Below are 22063 nucleotides of genomic sequence, written 5' to 3' on the forward strand. Positions count from 1 at the left end.
CCCTTAAGATGTTATTTAACCCCACAAGGCCTCACTTTCTCATCTGTAAGGTGGGAATACTATTAGCAGTACTTATATCCTAGTCCAGAGGTGAGAATAAAATACGAAAATGCACATAGAGTATTTTTAGCACAGTGTTTGGCACACAGTAAACTCACAAGTGTTCATTTTGCTGTTGATGTTGCTGATGATTACTCAGTAAAAGAATTATTAACATCACAGTGAGAAAATGAAATCTCTATTTAAAAAGTTAGAAAATTACCTCTCAACTTCTTATAACTGCTTCCTGTATTGTTTATCAATTGATTGTTGCCTCTTTGTAGTCTCCATTCATGTACCTTTCTCAGAGTAATGATTATCATCTGATATAAAGAGGGGTGAGTTGAAATACATAGCCCACTTTAAAAGATCTATTATAAATACTGATTTGATATTACTCGATTCCCTTCCTGGTCTTCTTAATACCACTCCCCAAAGTTTATTCTTCACTAGTCACTCTAACCACAACCTTCACCTCTCTTCTTTGCTCACTGATGCTCAACAGATGCCCTTAACTAGCTATAAGCTAGAAAGGTCTCAAATCAATGACCTCAGTTTCCACCTTAAAAAACTAAACAAAGAAGGGCAAATGAAACCCAAGTAGGTACCAAAAAAAGAATAAAGAGTGGAAATTGATGAAACACAAAAGAACAGAGAAAAATCAAAGATACCAAAAGCTGATTCTCTGGGAAAATCAATAAAACTGATAAACCTCTAGCTACACTGATCAGGAAAAAAAGATACAAATTACCAATATCAAGAATGAAAAGGTGACATCACTATATATTCTACAGATATTAAAAGGACAATAAGGAACTATCATGAACAACTTAATCCCAATAAACTCAACAATTTATGTAAAATATACAAATCCTTAAAAGACACTACCAAAGTTCAATTAAAAAGAAATAGATAACCTATTTCTAAGTCTATTCAAGAAGTTGAATTTGTAGTTAAAAAAACCCTCACAAAGAAAACCGCAGACCCAAATGACTTCCCTGGTAAATTCTCCCAAACATTTAAGGAAAAAATAATACCAATTTTATACAAACTCTTCCAGGAAACTGAAGAGGAAGGATTATTTTCCAACTCATTCTACAAGGCCAGTATACCCTGACAACCAAAACTAGACAAAGACATTATGAGAAAAAAGTATATGTATTAAGTCAATATCCCTCATGAACACAAACACAAAAATTCTTGACAAAAGTTCAGCAAACCTAATCCAACAAAATATACATGGGATAACACATGGTGAACAATTGGGGTTTATCCAAGAAAGGCAAGGTTAACTTTTGGAAATCAATGTAATTCAGCACATTAACAAAATAAAAAGAAAGCATTTGACAAAATACAACACCTAATCTTATAAAATTACTTAGAAAACTAGAAATTAAAGAATTTTGTCAATCTGATTAAGAGCATCTGTGAAAAACCTACAATTAGTATCATACTTAATGGTGAAACAGTGAATGCTTTATTCTTTTTTTGTGTGTGTGTGTGTTTATTTTTGAGTGAGAGAGAGAGACACAGAGAGAGAGAGAGAGAGAGAGAGAGAGAGAGAGAGAGAGAGTAGGGGCATAGACAGAAGGAGACACAGAATCCGAAGCAGGCTCCAGGCTCTGAGCAGGCAGCACAGAGCCCGACGTGGGGCTCGAACTCATGAAACATGAGCTCATGACTTGAGCCGAAGTTGGATGCTTCACCGACTGAGCCACCCAGGTGCCCCCTGAATGCTTTATTCTTAAGGTTAAGAATAGCACACAGGGTTTACTCAAACTGCTTCTATTTAACACTGAACTGGAGGTTCTGACCAATGCAATGAGGCAAGAGAACAAAATAACAGGTTTTTATACTTGAGTAAGTAAAACTGACTTTATTGGCAGACAACATGATTGTCTATTCAGAAAATCCTGTGGAATCTACAGAAAAAAAAAAAAAAACTATTAGAACTAATAAGTGAGTTTAGTTAGGTTGCAGGTATAAAATCACCATATAAAAATCAACTGTTTTTCTATACACTAACACAGAGTATCAAAAATACAAATTAAAAAAATACTACTGACATTACATTAAAATAGCACAAAAAATCCTAAACACTCAGGGATAAACCTTGTGTGCTAAGAATTAGAAAACATTGCTAAGGAAAATTAAAGAAGATCTAAAAAAATGGAGAGATATACGATGTTCATAGACCAAAAACTCAATATTGTTAAGATGTTAATTGTCCACAAACAGAACTACAGATCCAATGCAATCAAAATCAAAATTTCAAACTTTTTTCCCCTGAGACTGACAAACTGATTATAAGGCATATGAAAATATTAGAGGACTTATACTACCTGACTCAAGACTTATAGTGATCAAGACAGTGTAGTCTTAGCACAAAGACAAGTAGGTCAATGGAACAGAGTCCAGAAATAGATCAACATATAAACTCTCAAATGGTTTTTGACAAAGGTTCCCAAGCATTTGGTGGAGAAAAGATAGCTTTTCAATAAATAATGTTTAAACAGCTGGATACTAAATGCAAACAACAACAACAACAACAACAAAAAAAACCCCAAAACAAAAAAAACCCACCTCTGATCCATGCATCACATGACATGCATAAGTTAACTCAAAACTGATTAAAGACCTAAATGCAAAATCTTAAACTATTAAACTATTAGAAGAAAACATAATAGGAAGTCTTTGTGTCCTTGGGTTAGCCCAAGATTTCTTATATATGATACCAAAAATTCTGATACCATCCATAACAGAAAAGTGTTGGATTTCACCAATATTAAGAACTTCTCATCATCCATATTTCATCAAATGAAACACTACTGTTAAGGGATTAAAAAGACAAGCCACAGACTGAAAACATTTGCAAATCACATATCTGATAAATGAAATGTAACCAGAACACAGAACTCTCAAAAAATAAGAGAACTCAATTTTTAAAATGTACAAAAAATACCTCAAATATATACGAATAGCAAATAAACACATGAAGACAGTCAACATCATTAGTCGTTAGGAAAATGCAAACTGAAATCATAATGAGATATCACTATCCACCATTAGATTGTCTAAAATTAAAAAGACTGATCATACCAAATGTTGGAGGTCATGGGGAAGCAAATGAAACTTTCACATATTGCTGGTGGGAATGTCAAATGAAACCACCACCTTGGAAAACAGTATGGCAGTTTCTTTAAAAGAAATACATGACTCACCTGTATTACTACTAAGTCTATATCCAAGAGAAATGAAAGCTTATGTCTGCATAAAGACATATGCATGAATGTTCACAGCAACTTCATTCATTAATAGTCAAACAATGAAATCAATCTGAATGTCTATCAATAGGTAAATACATAAACTGTGGTATATTCATGCAAAGACATACTACTCAGCAATAAAAAGGAACACAGTAAATAATATACACAACATGGATGAATTCTTAAAGAATCGTGCTGAAAAAGCCAGAAACACATGTACATATATTCTATATACCATTTATAAAATACTATATTATAATATCCTATATACCATTTATAAAAAAAATTCTAGAAAATTAATCAACCTCTCGAAGACATCCTATTTGGCTTTCAAAACTCAGTCCTCAAATGTCAACTTCTTTTTGAAAATGAATCTACAGTGACATAAAGCTGTTCAGTCTCATGCAAATGAGAACAGAAGTGGAGGGAGAGGAAAGGGAGATTATAGAAGGACAAAGGAAACTTTTTGGGGTACTGGATCTGTTATCTTGATTGAAGTTATAGCTTCAGAAATGTAGATATAACTTATCAAAGTTATCAAATCATGTGGTTTAACTACATGCAGTTTACTGAATGTCAAAGATATCTGGAAATTATTTTTTAAAAAAGGAAAAAAAGGACCAATTACACTGCCCTTTTTAATATTTTAATTTTGTTTAAATCCAAGTTAACATAGAGTGTAACAATGGTTTCAGGAGTAGAATTTAATGATTCCTTACTTACATGTAACACCCAGTGCTCATCCCAACAAGTGCCCTCCTTAATGCCCATCACCCACTTAGCCCACCCTCCCCCACTCAACACAGCTCCAGCAATCCTCCGTTTGTTCTCTTTAAGAGTTTCTTATGGTCTCTACTTTTATTTTTCCATCCTTTCCCCTAGGTTCATCTGTTGTTTCTTAAATTCCACGTATGAGTGAAATCATATATTTGTCTTTGACTGACTTATTTTGCTTAGCATAATACTCTCCAGTTCCATCCATGCTGTTGCAAATGCCAAGATGTCATTGTTTTGATTGCCTAGTAGTATTCCACTGTATATCCACTCATCTTCTTTATCCACTCATCAGTCGATGGATAAATGGGCTCTTTTCATAATTTGGCTATTGTTGATAGTGCTGCTATAAACACTGGGCATTTTTGTATCCTTTGGATAAATACCCAGTAGTACAATTGCTGGGCTAGAGGGTAGCTCTATTTTTAAGTTTTTGAGGAACCTCCATACCATTCTCCAGAGTGGCTGCACCAGCTTGCATTCCCATCAACAGTGCAAAAGTTACACTGTCCTTTTTAATTATCCTTTAAAGCTTCCATCAACTACAAGGTCAAGTCTAAATTTCTAAGCAGAGTACACAAAAAGTTTCTGTCTACATTTTCAACTTCCTTTTTTATTACTCTCCAATGTACATTTTTATTTCAAGCATTTTATGCTGCACAGCCAATCTTTGTGTATGTCTTTTTTTTTTTTTTTTTACAGGAGGAAAGCCATTTGACATCCACCAAGGATTTATTTTTTTTTTATTTAACATTTTTACTTATTTTTGAGAGACAGAGAAAAAGAGAGAGAGAGAGAGAGAGAGTGCAAGCGGAGGGGGGGCAGAGAGATAGGGAGACACAGAATCCAAAGCAGGCTCCAGGCTCCGAGCTGGAGCACAGAGCCCAACAAGGGGCTTGAAGCCATCAACTGTGAGATCATGACCTGAGCCAAAGTTGGACGCTTAACTGACTGAGCCACCCAGACAGCCCTATGTATGTCTTTTTATATGTAGTATTCTCTCTGCAAGAATTACCTTCTTGTAGATATCCTATGTAGCTTTCAAGACTCAGGCCTCAAAAGTTCCCTTCTTGTAATCTTTTATAAAAAATACTCTTCTTCAATTCCTTCACCAGGCAGAGCTGGTTGCATCTTCTTTGGTCCCAGCACGATATACCTACTTTGCACTGATTCTTTATATGCTACCTCCTTTCTCCACACTATTCAAAAGTAAGGTATATGTCTTTCATTTATATCCTCAATGTCTAACATGGCAGCTGGTACAAAGTAAACACATAATGTTGCTGGATCAGAATGCACTGAATTGAACTAAATTTCTATCTTGTAAGTTTCCAGACAAAGGTCATGATTTAGAGCTAGTTACTGTGACTCAAACAATATAATGTTGACAGTTTCAAGTTCGATGATCTTTAGAAATATTTTAACCTATTTCCAGCATTCAGAAAACTAGACACAGTAATTTACCAAATATATCCATAACCCCCAGATGTGTCATATCTTAACATTTTTCCAAATGTACTTCAGATCTGGGGGTGAGGGGGTCCTACATTATAAATATGGATACAGTCCCTTAGGTACTCCTCCTTCATGGCAACCACTATCCTGAATTTATCATGCCTATGCTTGTCCACATCCCTAAACGATATAAGGTATAGTTTTACTTTTTAAAAATTTATATAGAGGTATTATACTGAATATATCTTTTCCCCATCTTGTATTCAACATTGTATTTCTGAGATTTGCTAATGTTGATACACGTAACTCTAGTCATTTAAATTGTTATATAGTTTTCTAGTGTATCAACAATGTCAGTTTATCAATTCTCTTTTTGAGGCACACTTAATTTGCTTCTAATTTTTTACCATTATAAACAATGTGGCACATATACCTATTAGTTTCTCTAAGGAATTCTCAAGTTACTATCCAAAGTAAAGATACAATTTCTATTCCAATGGCAGTGCATGAAAATATCTATTGCTCCCCATCCTTACCAACACTTGATATCATCAGACTTAATTTTTGCAGACTGAATGAGATACTATTTTCCCTATTTTACGTTTCATTTTCCTATTAGTGAGAGTGAAAATCTTATTGGTAACTTGCATTTTCTCTATTTGTTTATGTGTAGCCTTTGTTTCCTATTGATTTATGTGTGTAATTTATACTGATTTACCGTCTGTTAATATAAAATATATAAACCATATACACATCGATACAAATAAAAAATTAAGATGCTCTCAACTCTCATTTCCACTGCTTAAGAGGTACATATCTCAGTTTCTTCATCGGTAAAATGGAATAAAAACCTCACAAGGTTGTTACAATGATTAAATGAGTAATGTATACCTAAAGTGCTCTGAACATGGTATGTGCTATACAATTATGTGCCACTATTATTTGTTTCACATAATCTTCTGCTGGTAATACTAGCTATAGATACTTCTTGCAGGCTGTGACTTATCTGTTTACTTTGTCAAAGTGTGTTTGTTGGTTTTAATAGAGTCAACTTTTCATTCTTTTCCTTTAATACCTGGGTTCTTAAAACATCCTTCTCTCCCTAATGCTCTATATTTTTATAAGATAGTTCGAAACCTCCCTTTCATGTATCGATTTAATATCTTACAAAAAAAATTGGTATATTCAACTCGTAAAATTATATTAAAATATACTTCTAAATAACTTTAAAAATAATTCTGTTCTTCAAAACAAAAACTCTATTACAAAAAATAGTTGTACCTAACCAGATAGCAGATTTATATCTTATTACAAGGCAAAAATTAAAATACACAACTATATATAAATAAAATAAATTTACAGTTACTCTTACCCTATGACATCTTTCAAAGGCTTGTTTGGTTTCTTGTAAAAGATTAACCACCACTTCTTGAGATAGGAAAGTTTCCCCATGAGTATCGATACTTGGCCCCAGTGGTAAGTTAGTACGTTGTCTAATTCTCTCTTTCAAATCTTGAATACTAATGGATCATGACAACAAATAAAAAGAGAACACTTTATTATACACAGATTTCAATTTCAAATGCTGTTCAACTTAGTATACATCAACAAAGAAAAATGGACTAACTGCCAGGAGACCTAAAACTTCTAATTCCAATAAACTCTAGTTCTATAAAGTGAAACAAGCCTTAATGTCTACACGGAAGACTTTCATCTGAAAAATTAGTATATTTGGAGTTAGGACTTTTAAAGTCTTTTTCAGCTCTATAATTCTGACTCAATAGCCAAAAACTCCTTATTTGGTTTCCTTAGCAAGTGGACTATTCCAAATTAGTTAATATAACTAAATGGTCCTTCTTAAACTTTAAAAATTTAATGCTTTTTTAAATACATTTAACCATTTTAACATACTTCTTATTTCTTCATTATTATTAAATAAGATATATTAACCATAATATAGCTTTTCTTAATGACTGAGTAACCAGTCACTTTGAACATTTATTATACGGTGGTATCTTTAGGTTAAACTTCTTTTGCTCCTAGTATACCTAACTCTGGAGTACTGTGAATATTTTTTTTTTAAAGTAATCTCTACACACAATGGAGGGCTCGAACTTACAACCCTAAGATCAAAAGTTGCATGCTCCACCAACTGAGCCACCCAGGAGCCCCAACCTAATTTTTTTTTAAAATTCTCATGGTTGTTCTTTAGTTTTTTTCTTCCCTTATTTGCTGCTGCCTTTCAGATGTCACTTTTTATTTATTTTGAGAGAGAGAGACAGAACACACGTGCACACACACGTGCACACGAGCACAAGCAGGAGAGAAGCAGAGAGAGGACAGAGAGAGAATCCCAAGCAGGCTCTACATTCCATGCTGAGTCCGACGCAGGGCTTGATCTCACAACTATGAGATCATGACCTGAACTGAAATCAACAGTTGGACACTTAACCTACTGAGCCACCCAGGTGCCCCCAAGATGTCACTTCTTATTCCTAACTATAACTTCTCCCTGATCATTATGTAGTATATGACAAACTGGGAATCAAGAAAGTGATTTGAGTGTACTCTGGACTCTAATTACATGGCTCTGCATAAGTCATTCTGCTTCATACTAAAAGTGACTGGGTTCCACATAGTTGAGATCTGGATAACTAAGATGCCACCAATTCTTAGAACAAATCATTTTCTTCTAGTATGTGAATAATCCCAGGCTTTAGGTATTAATTAAGTAATTTTATGCCCAAGTCATTAAAAGCTCAGGGTACTTAAAAAGTAAACTATTTGCTATTTTTTTTTTCCACACCTGCAACAACAAAAAATGATGTGCTTCCTAGTTAATAACCTGGAATAATTTATTCAGTCTAGGAAAAAAAAAGGCGACTATTTATAGTGCTGGTATTCTGCTTTACATTTTAATTACATCATGTTAGGTCATTTCAATACATGGTTCAAGAGACAGGATTTGATCAGTGGTGTCATAAATAAGCTGGGTTAAATGAGTTCTTCATAGAAAATTTCAGTAACTGTCAATATTTGACAAGTTTGTCCAAATACAATAAAATTCTTAACATCTTTAGTTTTAACTGTAACATTTAACAAAAACACTTACCCTCCTGTGCCAATGGATCTCTTTTGATGGTTTTTTGAATCATAATAGCGCTGTAGGATCATAGCACTTCTGCTTTTCAAATATCCAGTCTCTACCTCAATGTAGTTCTCCAAATAGGAAATGAAAATGGATTTGATAAGCTTAGACAAGAAAGTCTGTTTATCAGTACCTAAGTTAAACTCCATCAACTTGCTGGAAAGATTTGTGGTTCTTTTCATGGAAAAAGGGAGAAAAAGATGAATGTATATTTTAGGTATAGTAATAACACTGAGGAATACATATTTTTACAATGTAATTTTAATAACTTATGTTAAACCACCATTTCTTAAACCTTGGGAAGGTGCTTAGGATACAGAGAGAAGCTGCACAGCGCTATATATAAAGTAGACTGACATCACAAACAACATTGTGGTTTTGCAAACTGACTAAGGATAATCTCCTAGGGATAGGCGACTTAAGAGAAAAAATCTAGGCAACCAACCAGTCTAGAAATGACAACAGTGGCAGAATGACTTCAACTACACTCTAATGGCATTCATAACATAGTACCCAAGTCAGAATACTGAAAGATCTACTCTCTGTTCATTCTCCCTTTTGTCTTTGCCCATGTGGACTTTTCTTTAATTTTCTGTTTTGCATTGTTAAATACAGACTCACAATAAACGTTGTTGGGATGGACTTCCTGATTATAGTTACTTTTGAAGACCCTCCTCCCAAAATGACGTCACTGACAAAGAACAATAGGACTGGAAAAAAACTCCATTAAGAAGCTTCTGATATAATATTTCTAAGTGTAACACTTTCATTTACAAAAGCCTAAGGCAAATTTTCATATCAAACTTAAGGCTGAAACTAATTTGTTAAGAATTTGTGACTTTCTCAATTTCTAAAGATTTAACTGCAGATAAATATAATCATACTACCTCTTAGAAAAAAAATGATAGGGAACTAGCTTACAATTAAAATTCAAAACAAAATTCTTGAGTCTTAAACAACATAAACAAAGTTTCATTAAAGTACATGACTATAAAGAATATCTGATTCCTTAAGTTAATGTGCTAAGAATGCTGCTCTTTCTATAACAGTAATCTACGTAACCAAGTATTTAATACTGAAAGGTAAATTACTAACAAACTTTTACTCAAAAATACCTGAATACTTCACCATTTTCTATTAAAAAAAAAAAAGGAAAGAAAATCTGAGATGTTACTATTTTCTAGTAATTAAAAACATACCTTGTATATAAATCATAGAGATTTTTGAGATACTGCTCTGCATCAGACTTCCTACATTCTTCTAACTGGTCTTTCACAAAACTCTGGAGGGGAAAAAAAAATGGCCAACATTATGTCAAGTAAACATTATATTTTTTCTCTAAATTACTCCACATTCTGGGGCTGTTCTTACTTAAAATACAATGGAAAGGCAATGCATAAGAAGTATACCAATATAAAAAAATTATTAATAGGCTTTTAATTTTTAATACTTCTCATATTTACATGTTCATCTATAGCAGTCTTGGGAATAAGTATTAAGAATTTCAAAATTTCTTTTGAGACTGGCCTGTCTTGCTTTTTAAAGTACATTTAAAAAACAAAACTCAGAAGCACCCAGGTGGCTCAGTTCGTTAAGCATCAAACTCTTGATTTTGGCTCAGGTCCTGATCCCATAGTTCCTGGGATTGAGCCCCACATCAGGCTCTATGCTAATGGAGTGGCACCTGCTTGGGATTCTCTCTCTGCCCCTCCCCTGCTCATGCTCTCTCTCTCTCTCAAAATAAATAAATATTCAAAAAAACAAGAAACAAAAAAACCCCACAAAACCCAAAAAACAAAACCTGATGCTGTATCGATATAGTCAATTCCTTAAAGCAGCATTTCTCAAACTGTGGCCTGGCTAACACTAGTGTCCCCTATGATTAACAGGCATTACTCTAAAATTGGGAAATGCTGTACTTTACATTCCTCCTAGAGAATCACAATATGTGTTAGTACTTTTAAAGGCTATAAAAAGTTCTGAATTGTGTTTTAAAAACAAAAACTTCTTTTATGTTGCTTAATCCAGTAGAAAACATAGTTTGGGAAATGTTGCCTTAATGTATAGTGCTATGGGAGTCCAGGTTGTACATTAAATTACTGTTTTCGGGAGGAGCCAAGATGGCGGAACAGCATGGAACTTTTTTGTGTGTCTCACGTCCATGAAATACAGCCAAAACAACACTAAACCATCCTACACACCTAGAAATTACTATGTTTTTTCTTTTCATATTAGTACCATATTATGAAAATTCTACAGACTGTGCTTACAATTCTTACTCAATTTCATAAATACATTCATTGGTCAAAGTGAGGACCCAATAAAAATAAAAATCTGAGGCTACCAGGGCACCTGTGTGGTTCAGTCAGTCGAGCGTCTGACTTGGGCTCAGGTCATGATCTCATGGTTCATGAGTTCAAGCCCCACATCGGGCTCTCTGCTGTCAGTGCAAAACCTGCTTTGGATCCTCTGTCCCCCTCTCTTTCTGCCCTTCCCCTACTAGCATGCTCTCTCTCTCTCAAAAAAAAAACACCACAACAACAACAATCTGAGGCTACCCCTCTACAACCTTTTATGACTTGTACTGCTGCTACACAAATTTTAAACATGTGCTCTGATGATGCTTGGTGGTTAGCACCTTTTTTCTTGGTGAACAATATTTTTTTAAAAAAGCATGACGTTGTTATTCTTTTCCCATTCACTGAATAAGGAGATTACTATTCCAAAGGGCATTACATGAGTAAACCAAAAATTAAAAAATAAATAAATAACTTTCAAAACAGAGAAAAAAATCACTTATTGCCTTAAGAATTACTTAGTCATAGTTTAAAATTACCTGTAGTTTGATTTCAAATACATTTTGAATAAGTTTAGCCAGTACTGTTTCTGGATTACTAAAGATATCTCCAACTTGTTTGTTTACCCGTTGACAGAGTATTGCTGCATCTTCAAATATATCATTTCTCAAGTAAGCACCCTAAACAGAGGCATTTTACATAGTTAATGTATGATTTTAAAATGGTTTTTAAAACACAAATTAGCATAAAATAAAATCCAGAAAAGTGTACTATTAGGTTACCTCCTGGCACTGTTTTATATAAACATCAACACAATGGGAATAACCCTACAAAGAAGAAAGAAATACATTATCATAGTTCTGTTTTAATAACAATAATCACAACAGTAATAATCTCAATAAAAATTATTATATGTAATAAAGCTATGTCTATGCCCTAATAAATCACCAATAATAACAGTTGTTGGATTTAAATGAAATTCTCTCAGTTGCTTTTTATGAAATTGATCACCTGGTTCATATCCTTGCAAGATTTTAGAATGAAAGAAGAAAACTGGTATGAGTTTTTTGTAGTCATTTTGCCCTATGATCACCTAGCCAATCTCCCTCAACTCCAAAACATGTATATGCATGCATGCACCCACACACACACAGATTCAGTCTTGAGAAAAGGTTTTTAATATATATAAATAAATACATTATGTATTTCATGTTAATATATATATATATTTCCTTCTTTCCACTCTTGGATTCAAAGCATTTGTGTTCCCTTGCAAGACTCTGAACAGAGCTGCATTTAACTGGCATTCTGGAAATTTACTTTTAAAATTAAATCTATTTTAGCAGAATGTATTTAAACAAAATAATGTGTCATATTAAGCTCTCTATAATGATTTTTGTCCATTAACAAATCATACATAAAAACAAGTAAAGTAAGCAATGCCAAAGTACACTATTGTGTCAAGAGCCATTCTCAATACTTAATATGTTACTTGTAAGTGAAAAGTCCAACAAAAAACTCCTATTTCCTACTCAGATACAAATATAAACAGATCGGGGGTACCTGGGTGGCTCAGGTGGTTGAGAGTCCGACTCTTGATTTCGGCTTGGGTCACGATCCCAGGCTCATGGAATCAAGCCCCATATCAGGCTCTGTGCTGAGCCTGTTTAAGATTCATTTTCTCTCTCTCTCTCCCTCTCCCACTCCCTCTCCCTCTCCCTCTGCCCCCCTACCCCATTTGCATTCTCTCTCTGAAAAAAAAAAAAAAGGAAACAAATTGCAAAGCACTATTTCTTTAATTTCTTTATAGGGATTCTCTCCCTAATTCAAAATCCAAGAAGATAGTATTTCTTTGTATTACCACCTAAGATCTTCTGGATTTAAGTCTTTTACTAATTATATTCCATCTAATCTCTGGCTCCTACATTCCACCAGATATTTAAAGCTAAATCTTTTTACTTTTGACCTATTTCATAACATGTTTGACTGAAAAAATAAAAAGACAAGAAGACAGTATGATTTTCTCTGTCAACCAATATAAAACGTCATTGATAAAATTTTATTGAATATAATATTAAATACCTAAAATTTAACATAATTTATGGAAGAGATATGAAATATACATTTAAATTGTTCAAAACAATAAAAATAATCACTGTGAGAGTCATACAACTAACAGGATAATCGGTGACTATAATATATAGAATTTATATAATCTCCACAATCTTGAAGATTAATCTTCATTTCTAATAATTACTATTTACCTTAAAATGAAGCAAAACTGCTGCTACTTCTCGCATTCTGGAGATTTCACCTCTTCTTTGAGCACTGGTAAACTCCTGAATCAGTTGGCATTCTAAATCATGGTATTTACCTAAAAGTAAAAAGGAAGTAATTCAGCTACAACGGGACAATGTATGCAAGTTATTTACAAGCACATGAATTATTTACAAATATAATGACTATGGATCTAGCCTTCTTTTGAAAGACTTATAAAAACAATATGTGATTATACGCAATGAGTCTAGCCCCTAAAATACACTATGATATAATATAAATCTATATTTTTAAAGACAAAGAAATCTTCCCAACCAGGAAAACAGCTGAACTCCCTTGGTCTGACTACCACTTATCACTGTTACTTAAAAAAGCAGCTGACTGAGATAAACCTCTGGATGTCATTTCTGATAGTATGAGATAGGAAAAATCTTAAACATAAAGCTGTAGAAATGGTGAAGAGGACTACAGAACTCTTTACTAGAATTCAGATGTCTTTACCATGAACTATCGTGGATTTAACACCAAATATCACCTTAAGATAATACATGGTGTCTGATTCACTACATTATTGAGGCTACTAATGTTCTGTGTGAAAACCTGAATGCTGTGTTAATCTTACAGTAATCAGAAACGTTGCCAAGAAGTCCAACTATCTATGCCATTCTTATTGTAACACTTTTGGGAAAATAGGTGGCTCTCTGAACCTTCTATGCAATGGTCTCCCAAACATGACTCAAATTACCATGGGAGCCTGCAAATATAATGGCTTTTCCAGAGACCCAGAATGATCTGCTTAAAATATAATCCAAAGACTGGAAAGGATAAAACTAATCATGTAAGCAGTTATAAAGATACTGAAATGCTCACACAAGCTTTTAAGTTAAAAGCTCTTAGCTTTTAAGACAAAGAACCTACTTTACAGATACATGGATACAAAACAACCTCCAAGATACACTGTTAAATTAAAAACACAAGGTATAAAGCTATTTGTATAGGATGCTACCAATTATTTAAAAATAACCAGGGACAGGACTAAATTCTACACATGTATATGTGATTTATGTCCTATGCTTGTATATCCATAGGATATTCTAGAAGAATACCTAAGAAACTGGTAATGACTGCTTCAATGAAGAGGAGTCAAACTCAGGGATAAGGTGAGAAGATAACATTGTTCCCACTATCTCTCCTTTTACTATTTTTCTTTTATAGAAGTATTTTTATCACCTATTCACAACTATTAAATAAATCAAACTCCACTTACTCGCAATTTTGGATTTTACTTCTGAAAATCTGGAAGATAAAAACCAATGATGAGGTTCATACTAGAGAAAAATGTACCACAGTAATCTAAGATGTTAATAAAAGGGGAAACGGGGTCTGGGAGTATAAGGGAAACCTTTGTATTAAAGGTCATCATCAAGGAAAGAAGGAAGGGAGGGGAAAAGGGAAGAAGAGAGGAAAGAAGGAAGGAAGGGAGGGGGGGAGGGAGGAAGGAAAGAAGGAAAGCAAACAAACCAGCTAGTCAGCCAACCAGGAGGGAAAGAGTATTGATAGTAAACATGCCAGGTAACAAAACTGAATTTGGGCCATTCAGATGGGGCGGCTAGTTCTCATTTATGAAATTCACTCTGAATAAACAATAACTTGTTAAAGAGGGAGATGTTCTATATGAGGCATTAACAACCCCACCAGCCCCAACACTGAGCTATTGTCTCTGCTTATATTCACTAACAAGTTTTTAAAAGATTTTTTTTTTAATTTATTTTTGAGAGAGAGAGTGTGCACAAGTGAGCGAGGAGCAGAGAGAGAGGGGGAGAGAAACTCCCATGCAGGCTCCACACTGTCAATGTGGAGCTCAGAGCAGGGGCTCAAGCTCACCCAATGCAGAACTTGAACTCATGAAACCTAAGATCATGACCAAGCTGAAGTCGGATGTTTAACCAACTGAGCCACCCAGGTGGCCCTATTCGCTAACATTTTAAATTCCTATTTGTTTATTTGCCCCTTCTGTTGGGATTTTTTTCATAAAAAAAATTCCATTACTGTTATTTAAAAGAAAAATAACAAGAACAGTATATGAAACATAAAATAGAAGTCATAAAAAGAACCCAGCAATGTGTGTTACAGACGAACCATCCAATCTTTGCAAATTCAAAAACTAAAACATTACATACTACCATACACTAGAATTTTTTTTTTAATTTTTTTTTTTTTAACGTTTATTTTTGAGGCAGAGAGAGACAGAGCATGAACGGGGGAGGGTCAGAGAGAGGGAGACGCAGAATCCGAAACAGGCTCCAGGCTCTGAGCTGTCAGCACAGAGCCCGACGCGGGGCTCGAACTCACGGACCGCGAGATCATGACCCGAGCCGAAGTCGGCCGCTCAACCGACTGAGCCACCCAGGCGCCCCTACACTAGAATTTTTTAAAATCTTAAATATCAAGGGAGAATGTACATTATGAAAAAGTAATGTTGAGAGATTCTATGTAATCAGTTTGGAGAGAGAGGAGGATGGTTGGCAAAAGAGATGGCAAAGACAGATAAAGAAGGTGACAAAAATGTAGAGTTGTACAGGGGCACTTGTGTGGCTCAGTCGGTTGAGCATCCGACTTTGGCTCAGGTCATGATCTCACAGCTTGTGAGTTCGAGCCCCACGTCGGGCTCTGTGCTGACAGCTTGGAGCCTGGAGCCTGCTCCAGATTCTTTGTCTCCCTTTCTCTCTGCCCCTGACCCACTCTCACTCGCAATCTGCCTCTCTCTCAAAAATAAATAAACATTAAAAAAATTTTTTTTAAAAAGTAGAGTTATACAAAACTGATGTATCAAAGTCATGGTGGAATAGAATGCATGTAAGGCCATACTGATCTTTGTGAAAGAATTAAAACTAATTAGGACATATATTCAACTCCAAGGCTTGGCAGAGACTAAAACAGAATTGTAAGAGAAATATGTAACTGAAAAATAGGAGAAGATGAGTATATGCAGAATAGAATGGAGAGATTATCCAACAATTATCAGGCAACCTATTGTGATCTACACATTTTACCCATTTAAGGAAATGGTCCAATTTTGAAGTCCCTAAGGAGGAGTCTGTGGCTAGGCTAAAGAGTCTAAAATTCCATGAAGTTGCTTATAACAATCTGTGTGGATCTGAATTTTCTGAAGAAACTTTTTTAGCTTTCATCAACTTTTAAGGTGTCTAAAACTCCATAAAGTTTAAGGACTCTCATCTAGATATAAGAAAAAGCAGCTGAATGGCCCCATGTTTAAACTTTCCCCATTCCCTCCATTCCAGCTTATCAGAGTCCAAAAAAAAAGAAAATTTAAAACATCACTTTAGGAAATTTCAAAATTCTTCAGCAATTTTTTTTTTTCAGAAGAAAGACAAAGAGGGGCACCTGGGTGACTCCATCAGTTAAGTGTCCGACTCTTGATCATGGCTCAGGTCAAGATCTCACGGTTCATGGGTTCATGAGATCAAGTCTCGTGTCTGGGGGTCTGCTGGCAGTGTGGAGACTGCTTGGGATTCTCTCTCTCCCTCTCTCTCTACCCCTGACCCGTTTACGCACGCACTCTCTCTCAAAATAAAATAAACTTAAAAAAAAAAAGACAAAAGGTTGAAAGTATTTCAAAGTATACCACTAAATTTAGATATTAAGAAACTATATTTTTTCAATCAACTCTTATATACTATGCTTGTACAAAGGAGGTATTCAATAAACTCTTGTTGAATAAGCAAAAACATACAGGGAAAAATAAAACTTTATAAATTATAGCATACATGCAAATTAGCTCTTGAGAAATGAACTTGCCTGTCAAAAGGTAACTCTTGGGCAATTAGGTGCAACTTCTGAATGATGTCTGCTGCCTCCTTGATCTATTCAAAAATAAATGAAAGCAATAATTAAAAAAACAAACCCTATACATACCAAATATATCTTTATATTTGAAAATAATAATAATCCCCTATGTATGCCAATAGACCCTCACTCCAACAATTATCTTTTAAAATCCATACAAATAAAACCTTGTGAGCAACGGAAATACATTATCATCAATAAATGAATCAATAAAACATAAAAATCTGTCTTTCTGGTATTGAAATTTTGTGATTTTATAATGCCATAATCCCTTCCCAGTGAAACTTGCAGTTCAAGTTTACTCTGAAAAAATTAAAATCATTCCTTGCTGAAAGCCTAAGTGTCTCTTCTGGTTTATGAACCCAAAAAAGACAAACAAGATTTATGAAAATAATTCAGATCATATTGCTGCATATATCCCACTTTAAGCTGAACTGAATGAATATAACGAAATAAAACAGCTAAAATACCTATCATTTAATAAACACATAAATTTATAAAACTTGTTCTAAAAGCAAATATAGAGTTGAATATGAAGCCTCCTGAATGAAATATGGTACAGAGGTGCACTTCTTTAAGTGGTGGAACTAAAGGATTCAGGCCAAGGGTCTAAAGTCCTTGAAATGCAAATATTGGACCATGCTTACTTACACTAATGTGTGGGGGGAGTTATACAATATTCACTTTTTCTTTAAGTTTCAGTTAAGTACTGAGTTTTGGCACACCTTCAGTAACTGATTTATGATCACTCACTTTCTTTTACACTAAAAAATAAAGAGACTCTTACAAACATGAAGCAAGAGCTAAAAACATTAACACAGATCTTTCTAACCAAGCACTCATGTGAAGTCTGGCAAGCAAAGTGGACAACAGCAGGGCCCAACAAACTGTTGCCAAACAATAGTGAACATAGCATTCTGGTTTGAGTTATCTCTTCTCTCCTTGTCTGTATGTCACTGTGATTTTCAGTTATAAACACTCACTCCATCCTGCTGCACATGGGAACAGGTACCACTCCAATATCACTTTGCACCATGCCATTTAGTTGGACTAGCAATGTCCAACCTTTTCTCCTCACCAATATCCCCTTCAGAAAAGACCTGCCTGGTCTATAGCCAGTTCTGTTTCCACCAGGAATCTGTCCTATTATTTTAAGAGATGGAAGTCCCCATTATGTGCTGTTTGCAAACTTTCCTTAATGTAGTAGGAATATAGCAATAAATAACACTTGACTTTATTGAATTTCCACAAGTAATTATTATTTTTTTTTTTAAATTTTTTTTTTTCAACGTTTATTTATTTTTGGGACAGAGAGAGACAGAGCATGAACGGGGGAGGGGCAGAGAGAGAGGGAGACACAGAATCTGAAACAGGCTCCAGGCTCTGAGCCATCAGCCCAGAGCCTGATGCGGGGCTCGAACTCACGGACCGTGAGATCGTGACCTGGCTGAAGTCGGACGCTTAACCGACTGCGCCACCCAGGCGCCCCTCCACAAGTAATTATTTTATAAAAATCATTTAAAGCACAATAGTTGTCAAGGGCATCAATCAGTTACAAGTATAGTACAAAAGTACAGAAGTTGTCAAATCCACAATCTAATAATTTGTCTACATGTAGAGTGAGAGGCCACCCATGCAGCAGTGTTAAAGATAATCAAATCATCAGGCATTATCTACATGAAGAACAATAAGCTGTGATTCTAGGGAGTAAAACAACTAACAAACTTTGTAAGAATAGAGGTAAGAGGGAATATATATGACATGGACAGAAAATAGGTTTTTTAAAGCAAAGTTAAAAGAAATAAAAATGACTATGGAGCAGGAAGAAGATGTGTTATCCTATTCTAATTCCTCCTGCAATCACACATCTCTCTAGGTGTGGGTGATTTGCCTTTTCTTTCCATTGGGAAGGGAGAGCTGGCAAGAGTATAGAAACTGAGATAGCTAGAAGTTTATCTTGTAATTGGCAATCTAATACCAAATGTAAGTTCTTAAATGTAGTTAACTGTGATAATACTAAGCCAAAAATAATGATTCATAACTAGCAAATAGTAACCCCAAACTTATGGAAGACATGAGAGAAAAACAAGATGATTGGGAAAAAAGGAACAAAACATAAGAAAAAAGGAATACAAGATGAAAGAAAACGGAAAATAGAAGAGAGTGAAGCAAAGAAGAAGAATTCACTTAAAAATTACTAGTCTAAAAAAACAAGAACAAAAAACTGTTAGTTTATACTTGCACCCTAAAAACTACAGATAAATGAGTGAACAAGTGAATGAAATAGTAATATGAAGACTTTTTCTTTCAATTAGAACTTAACAGATAATACAAAGAACTACACAATGACCTGAGGATAATTATAATGTTTAAATAAGCGTATAAAGAACTTAATTTCATGATGTAAAACATTACAAGCAATACAAATCAGATTAAAAGTATGTATGATCAGTCAATTTTAAAATATTTTTTTCTCTAGACTCTAAATGGCTACTTTGAGCTGCCTTCAAATAAAAGGCCAACTCACATTGGGTAAAATATCTGCATTTGGTTTATAACAGCATAAACAGATTACACAATCCAACAGGTATGATACCAGGTAATCCACGTTATAAAATTTAAATTACATACAATTTTTCATATATAAAAACATATTTTATAATATGCATAAATATGTACTTTTATATTATAACCATATATTTTTATATTTAAGAAACAAAATAAAAGCATTCCATAAACTATCCTGAAAAACAGTTCATTGCTCAAGCTTTAGGGTGTGTGTCTGTGTGAGTATACTTTTATACTTAAAAATCATATAAATGTAACAAAAGCTAGATATTGCCACTGTCTTACAAGTGTTTAAGTTCGACAACATTCTTAATGTTAATCTTGTCAATTCTACCTTTATACAATAAATAGAATTCCTTACACTCATTATTTAAAATACTGTCTTTTCCTTAGAGGAATTATGTATAATATGTAACTGCTTTTTCTGTAAGCTTATACAGTTCCTACTTACAAAAAACAGTGTTGCCGAATTCAAAGTAAACTTCAACAATACTTAGTTTTTAACATTCCACTATCATAAATATCCCATGGAGTAAACTTGGAATAATGCAGGAAGACTGTATATTCAATGTATTAGTGGACAATGTTACCTTGTGCATATACTATCTATAAGAATGTCTATTTCTTCATGCATTTTGAATTTTTCCCCCTCGGGGGGCGGGGGGAGAAAGTCAGCTAAACAACCTTCTTTCAAGATTGCAGAACAGTCAATACCGTGTACCCTCAGACCAGTATTAAGTGACTAGTGCCATGAAAAGGATTAACATAAACAATTCAGATTTTTCCAATCTCTTTGGTCCAAACTAGAGCTCTTTATTCAAGCAACAGAAACCAGAAACTCTGAATTCCTTGTGCAGAAAGATATTTCAGCTTATCAATGATTTAGGTCACACCACCCCCTAAACCCAACAGAATATAACTATTAAATTCTGTTAATATTAAAAGTCAATTATGGGAAAGAACTATTAACATAGTTAACTCAGCATTTCCAAACCACACATAATTCTATAAATAAAAATGCCAAGACAATCCCGTAGTTAAAAATGTGAATATACACACTTCATCAGGAATCTGCAGGCAAGTGTACTAATACACATTTCAGGACAATAAAAAGTTTCAATAAATCAGCTACTCAGTGATTTGAAAGTAATAATTAGGCATTGCTATTAATGATGCAGCTTGCTTTTATCATTCTGATAGTGCTCACCTTTTCAGAATTTGTAAAAACATCAGATTTCAGTTCTCCATCTAGAAACTCATTGAAGTATTTCATCAATTTCTGAGCCTCCACTGCCCGTTGTCTAGGTGTGTTTACCCCTTCCAACTGGTCTCCAAGGTGACAGACCTTGGTTGCTACATAGCTGATGTGCTCATCTAGTTCTTGGAAATGTTGGAAGGCAACCTAGGAAAAATGTACACAAGCATAAAATATAATCAGAGAATCCAGTTTATAAATTAATTCATATCAAACCCAGAGCACCAATCTCATCCCTACTCTCTAACTTAGGTAACTGAAGATAATATAGGAGTTATATATGAGGTAAACTACAAAAACAAACTTATGCCCATTAGCAGCATAACATGATCTGAAAACTTTTTAACAAACTTGCACACTTTTATACCTTTAACTATTAAAACATTTTATCAAGAACATTTGTTTAGAAACAAAACAGTATCCTGTTTAACAACATTCCCAGTACCATTTAGTCCTGAAAACAATGAACTAAGTATCAAAGGGACCCATGATCTGGACAATTTGCTTGCCATCACGCGGAGTCAAAATACGTCAGATGGGAAAAACACTAATTAAAAATAGAATATTGGGAGACCTGGGTGGCTCATTTGGTTAAGCGTCCAACTCTTGATTTTGGCTCAGGTCATGATCTCATGGTTTGTGAGATTGAGGCCCATGTCTGGTTCTGCGCTGACAGACAGAGCCTGCTTGGGATTCTCTCTCTTCCTCTCTCTTTGCCCCTCTCCTGCTCGTGCTTTCTCTCTCTCTCTCTCTCTCAAAAATAGAGTAGTTAACATATATTTTAAATATTTGAAGAGCAATGCCAACATTAGAAATAAGGTAAGATGGTTCTTGCCCAGTTTTGAAAACAGAAAAGACTATAACAATTATTTAAATGAAGCAAAGGTACAATACTTCCTAACATATTTTTCCTCTTTTCTGACTACAGAGATTGTTCTGTGGTGTATGAAAATTATACACAATGAATGCCTTAGAACTGCCGATAACAAAATTGGTGATAATTCAGTATGACACTTCGTTCTTACTTTAAGTTAAGATGGGGGTCGGGGAGGGAGAGGCAAACATTCACTAAGGACTTCCTCTGGGCCAGACACTGTTCTAAGCATATTATATGTAT

The 22063-nt window shown here is 34.4% G+C and overlaps 1 protein-coding gene across 1 annotated transcript in view; it reads right to left on the reverse strand.

Moving 5' to 3' along the window:
* EXOC5 (exocyst complex component 5) overlaps window positions 1-22063 on the reverse strand; it is a 61967-nt gene that overhangs the window by 17616 nt on the left and 22288 nt on the right. The window contains exons 4-12 of the mRNA XM_053889451.1: window positions 20899-21093; window positions 17076-17140; window positions 14524-14552; window positions 13244-13353; window positions 11762-11806; window positions 11519-11659; window positions 9882-9964; window positions 8647-8856; window positions 6907-7054 (exon numbers count right to left, since the gene is read on the reverse strand). Of these exons, the coding sequence (XP_053745426.1) occupies window positions 6907-7054; window positions 8647-8856; window positions 9882-9964; window positions 11519-11659; window positions 11762-11806; window positions 13244-13353; window positions 14524-14552; window positions 17076-17140; window positions 20899-21093 (1026 nt within the window). The remainder of the gene's footprint in view (window positions 1-6906; window positions 7055-8646; window positions 8857-9881; window positions 9965-11518; window positions 11660-11761; window positions 11807-13243; window positions 13354-14523; window positions 14553-17075; window positions 17141-20898; window positions 21094-22063) is intronic.

This window comes from Panthera pardus, unplaced genomic scaffold, assembly GCF_024362965.1.
Source record: "Panthera pardus isolate Hobbes unplaced genomic scaffold, ASM2436296v1 HiC_scaffold_24, whole genome shotgun sequence".
In the NCBI taxonomy this organism is placed as follows: Eukaryota; Metazoa; Chordata; class Mammalia; order Carnivora; family Felidae; genus Panthera; species Panthera pardus.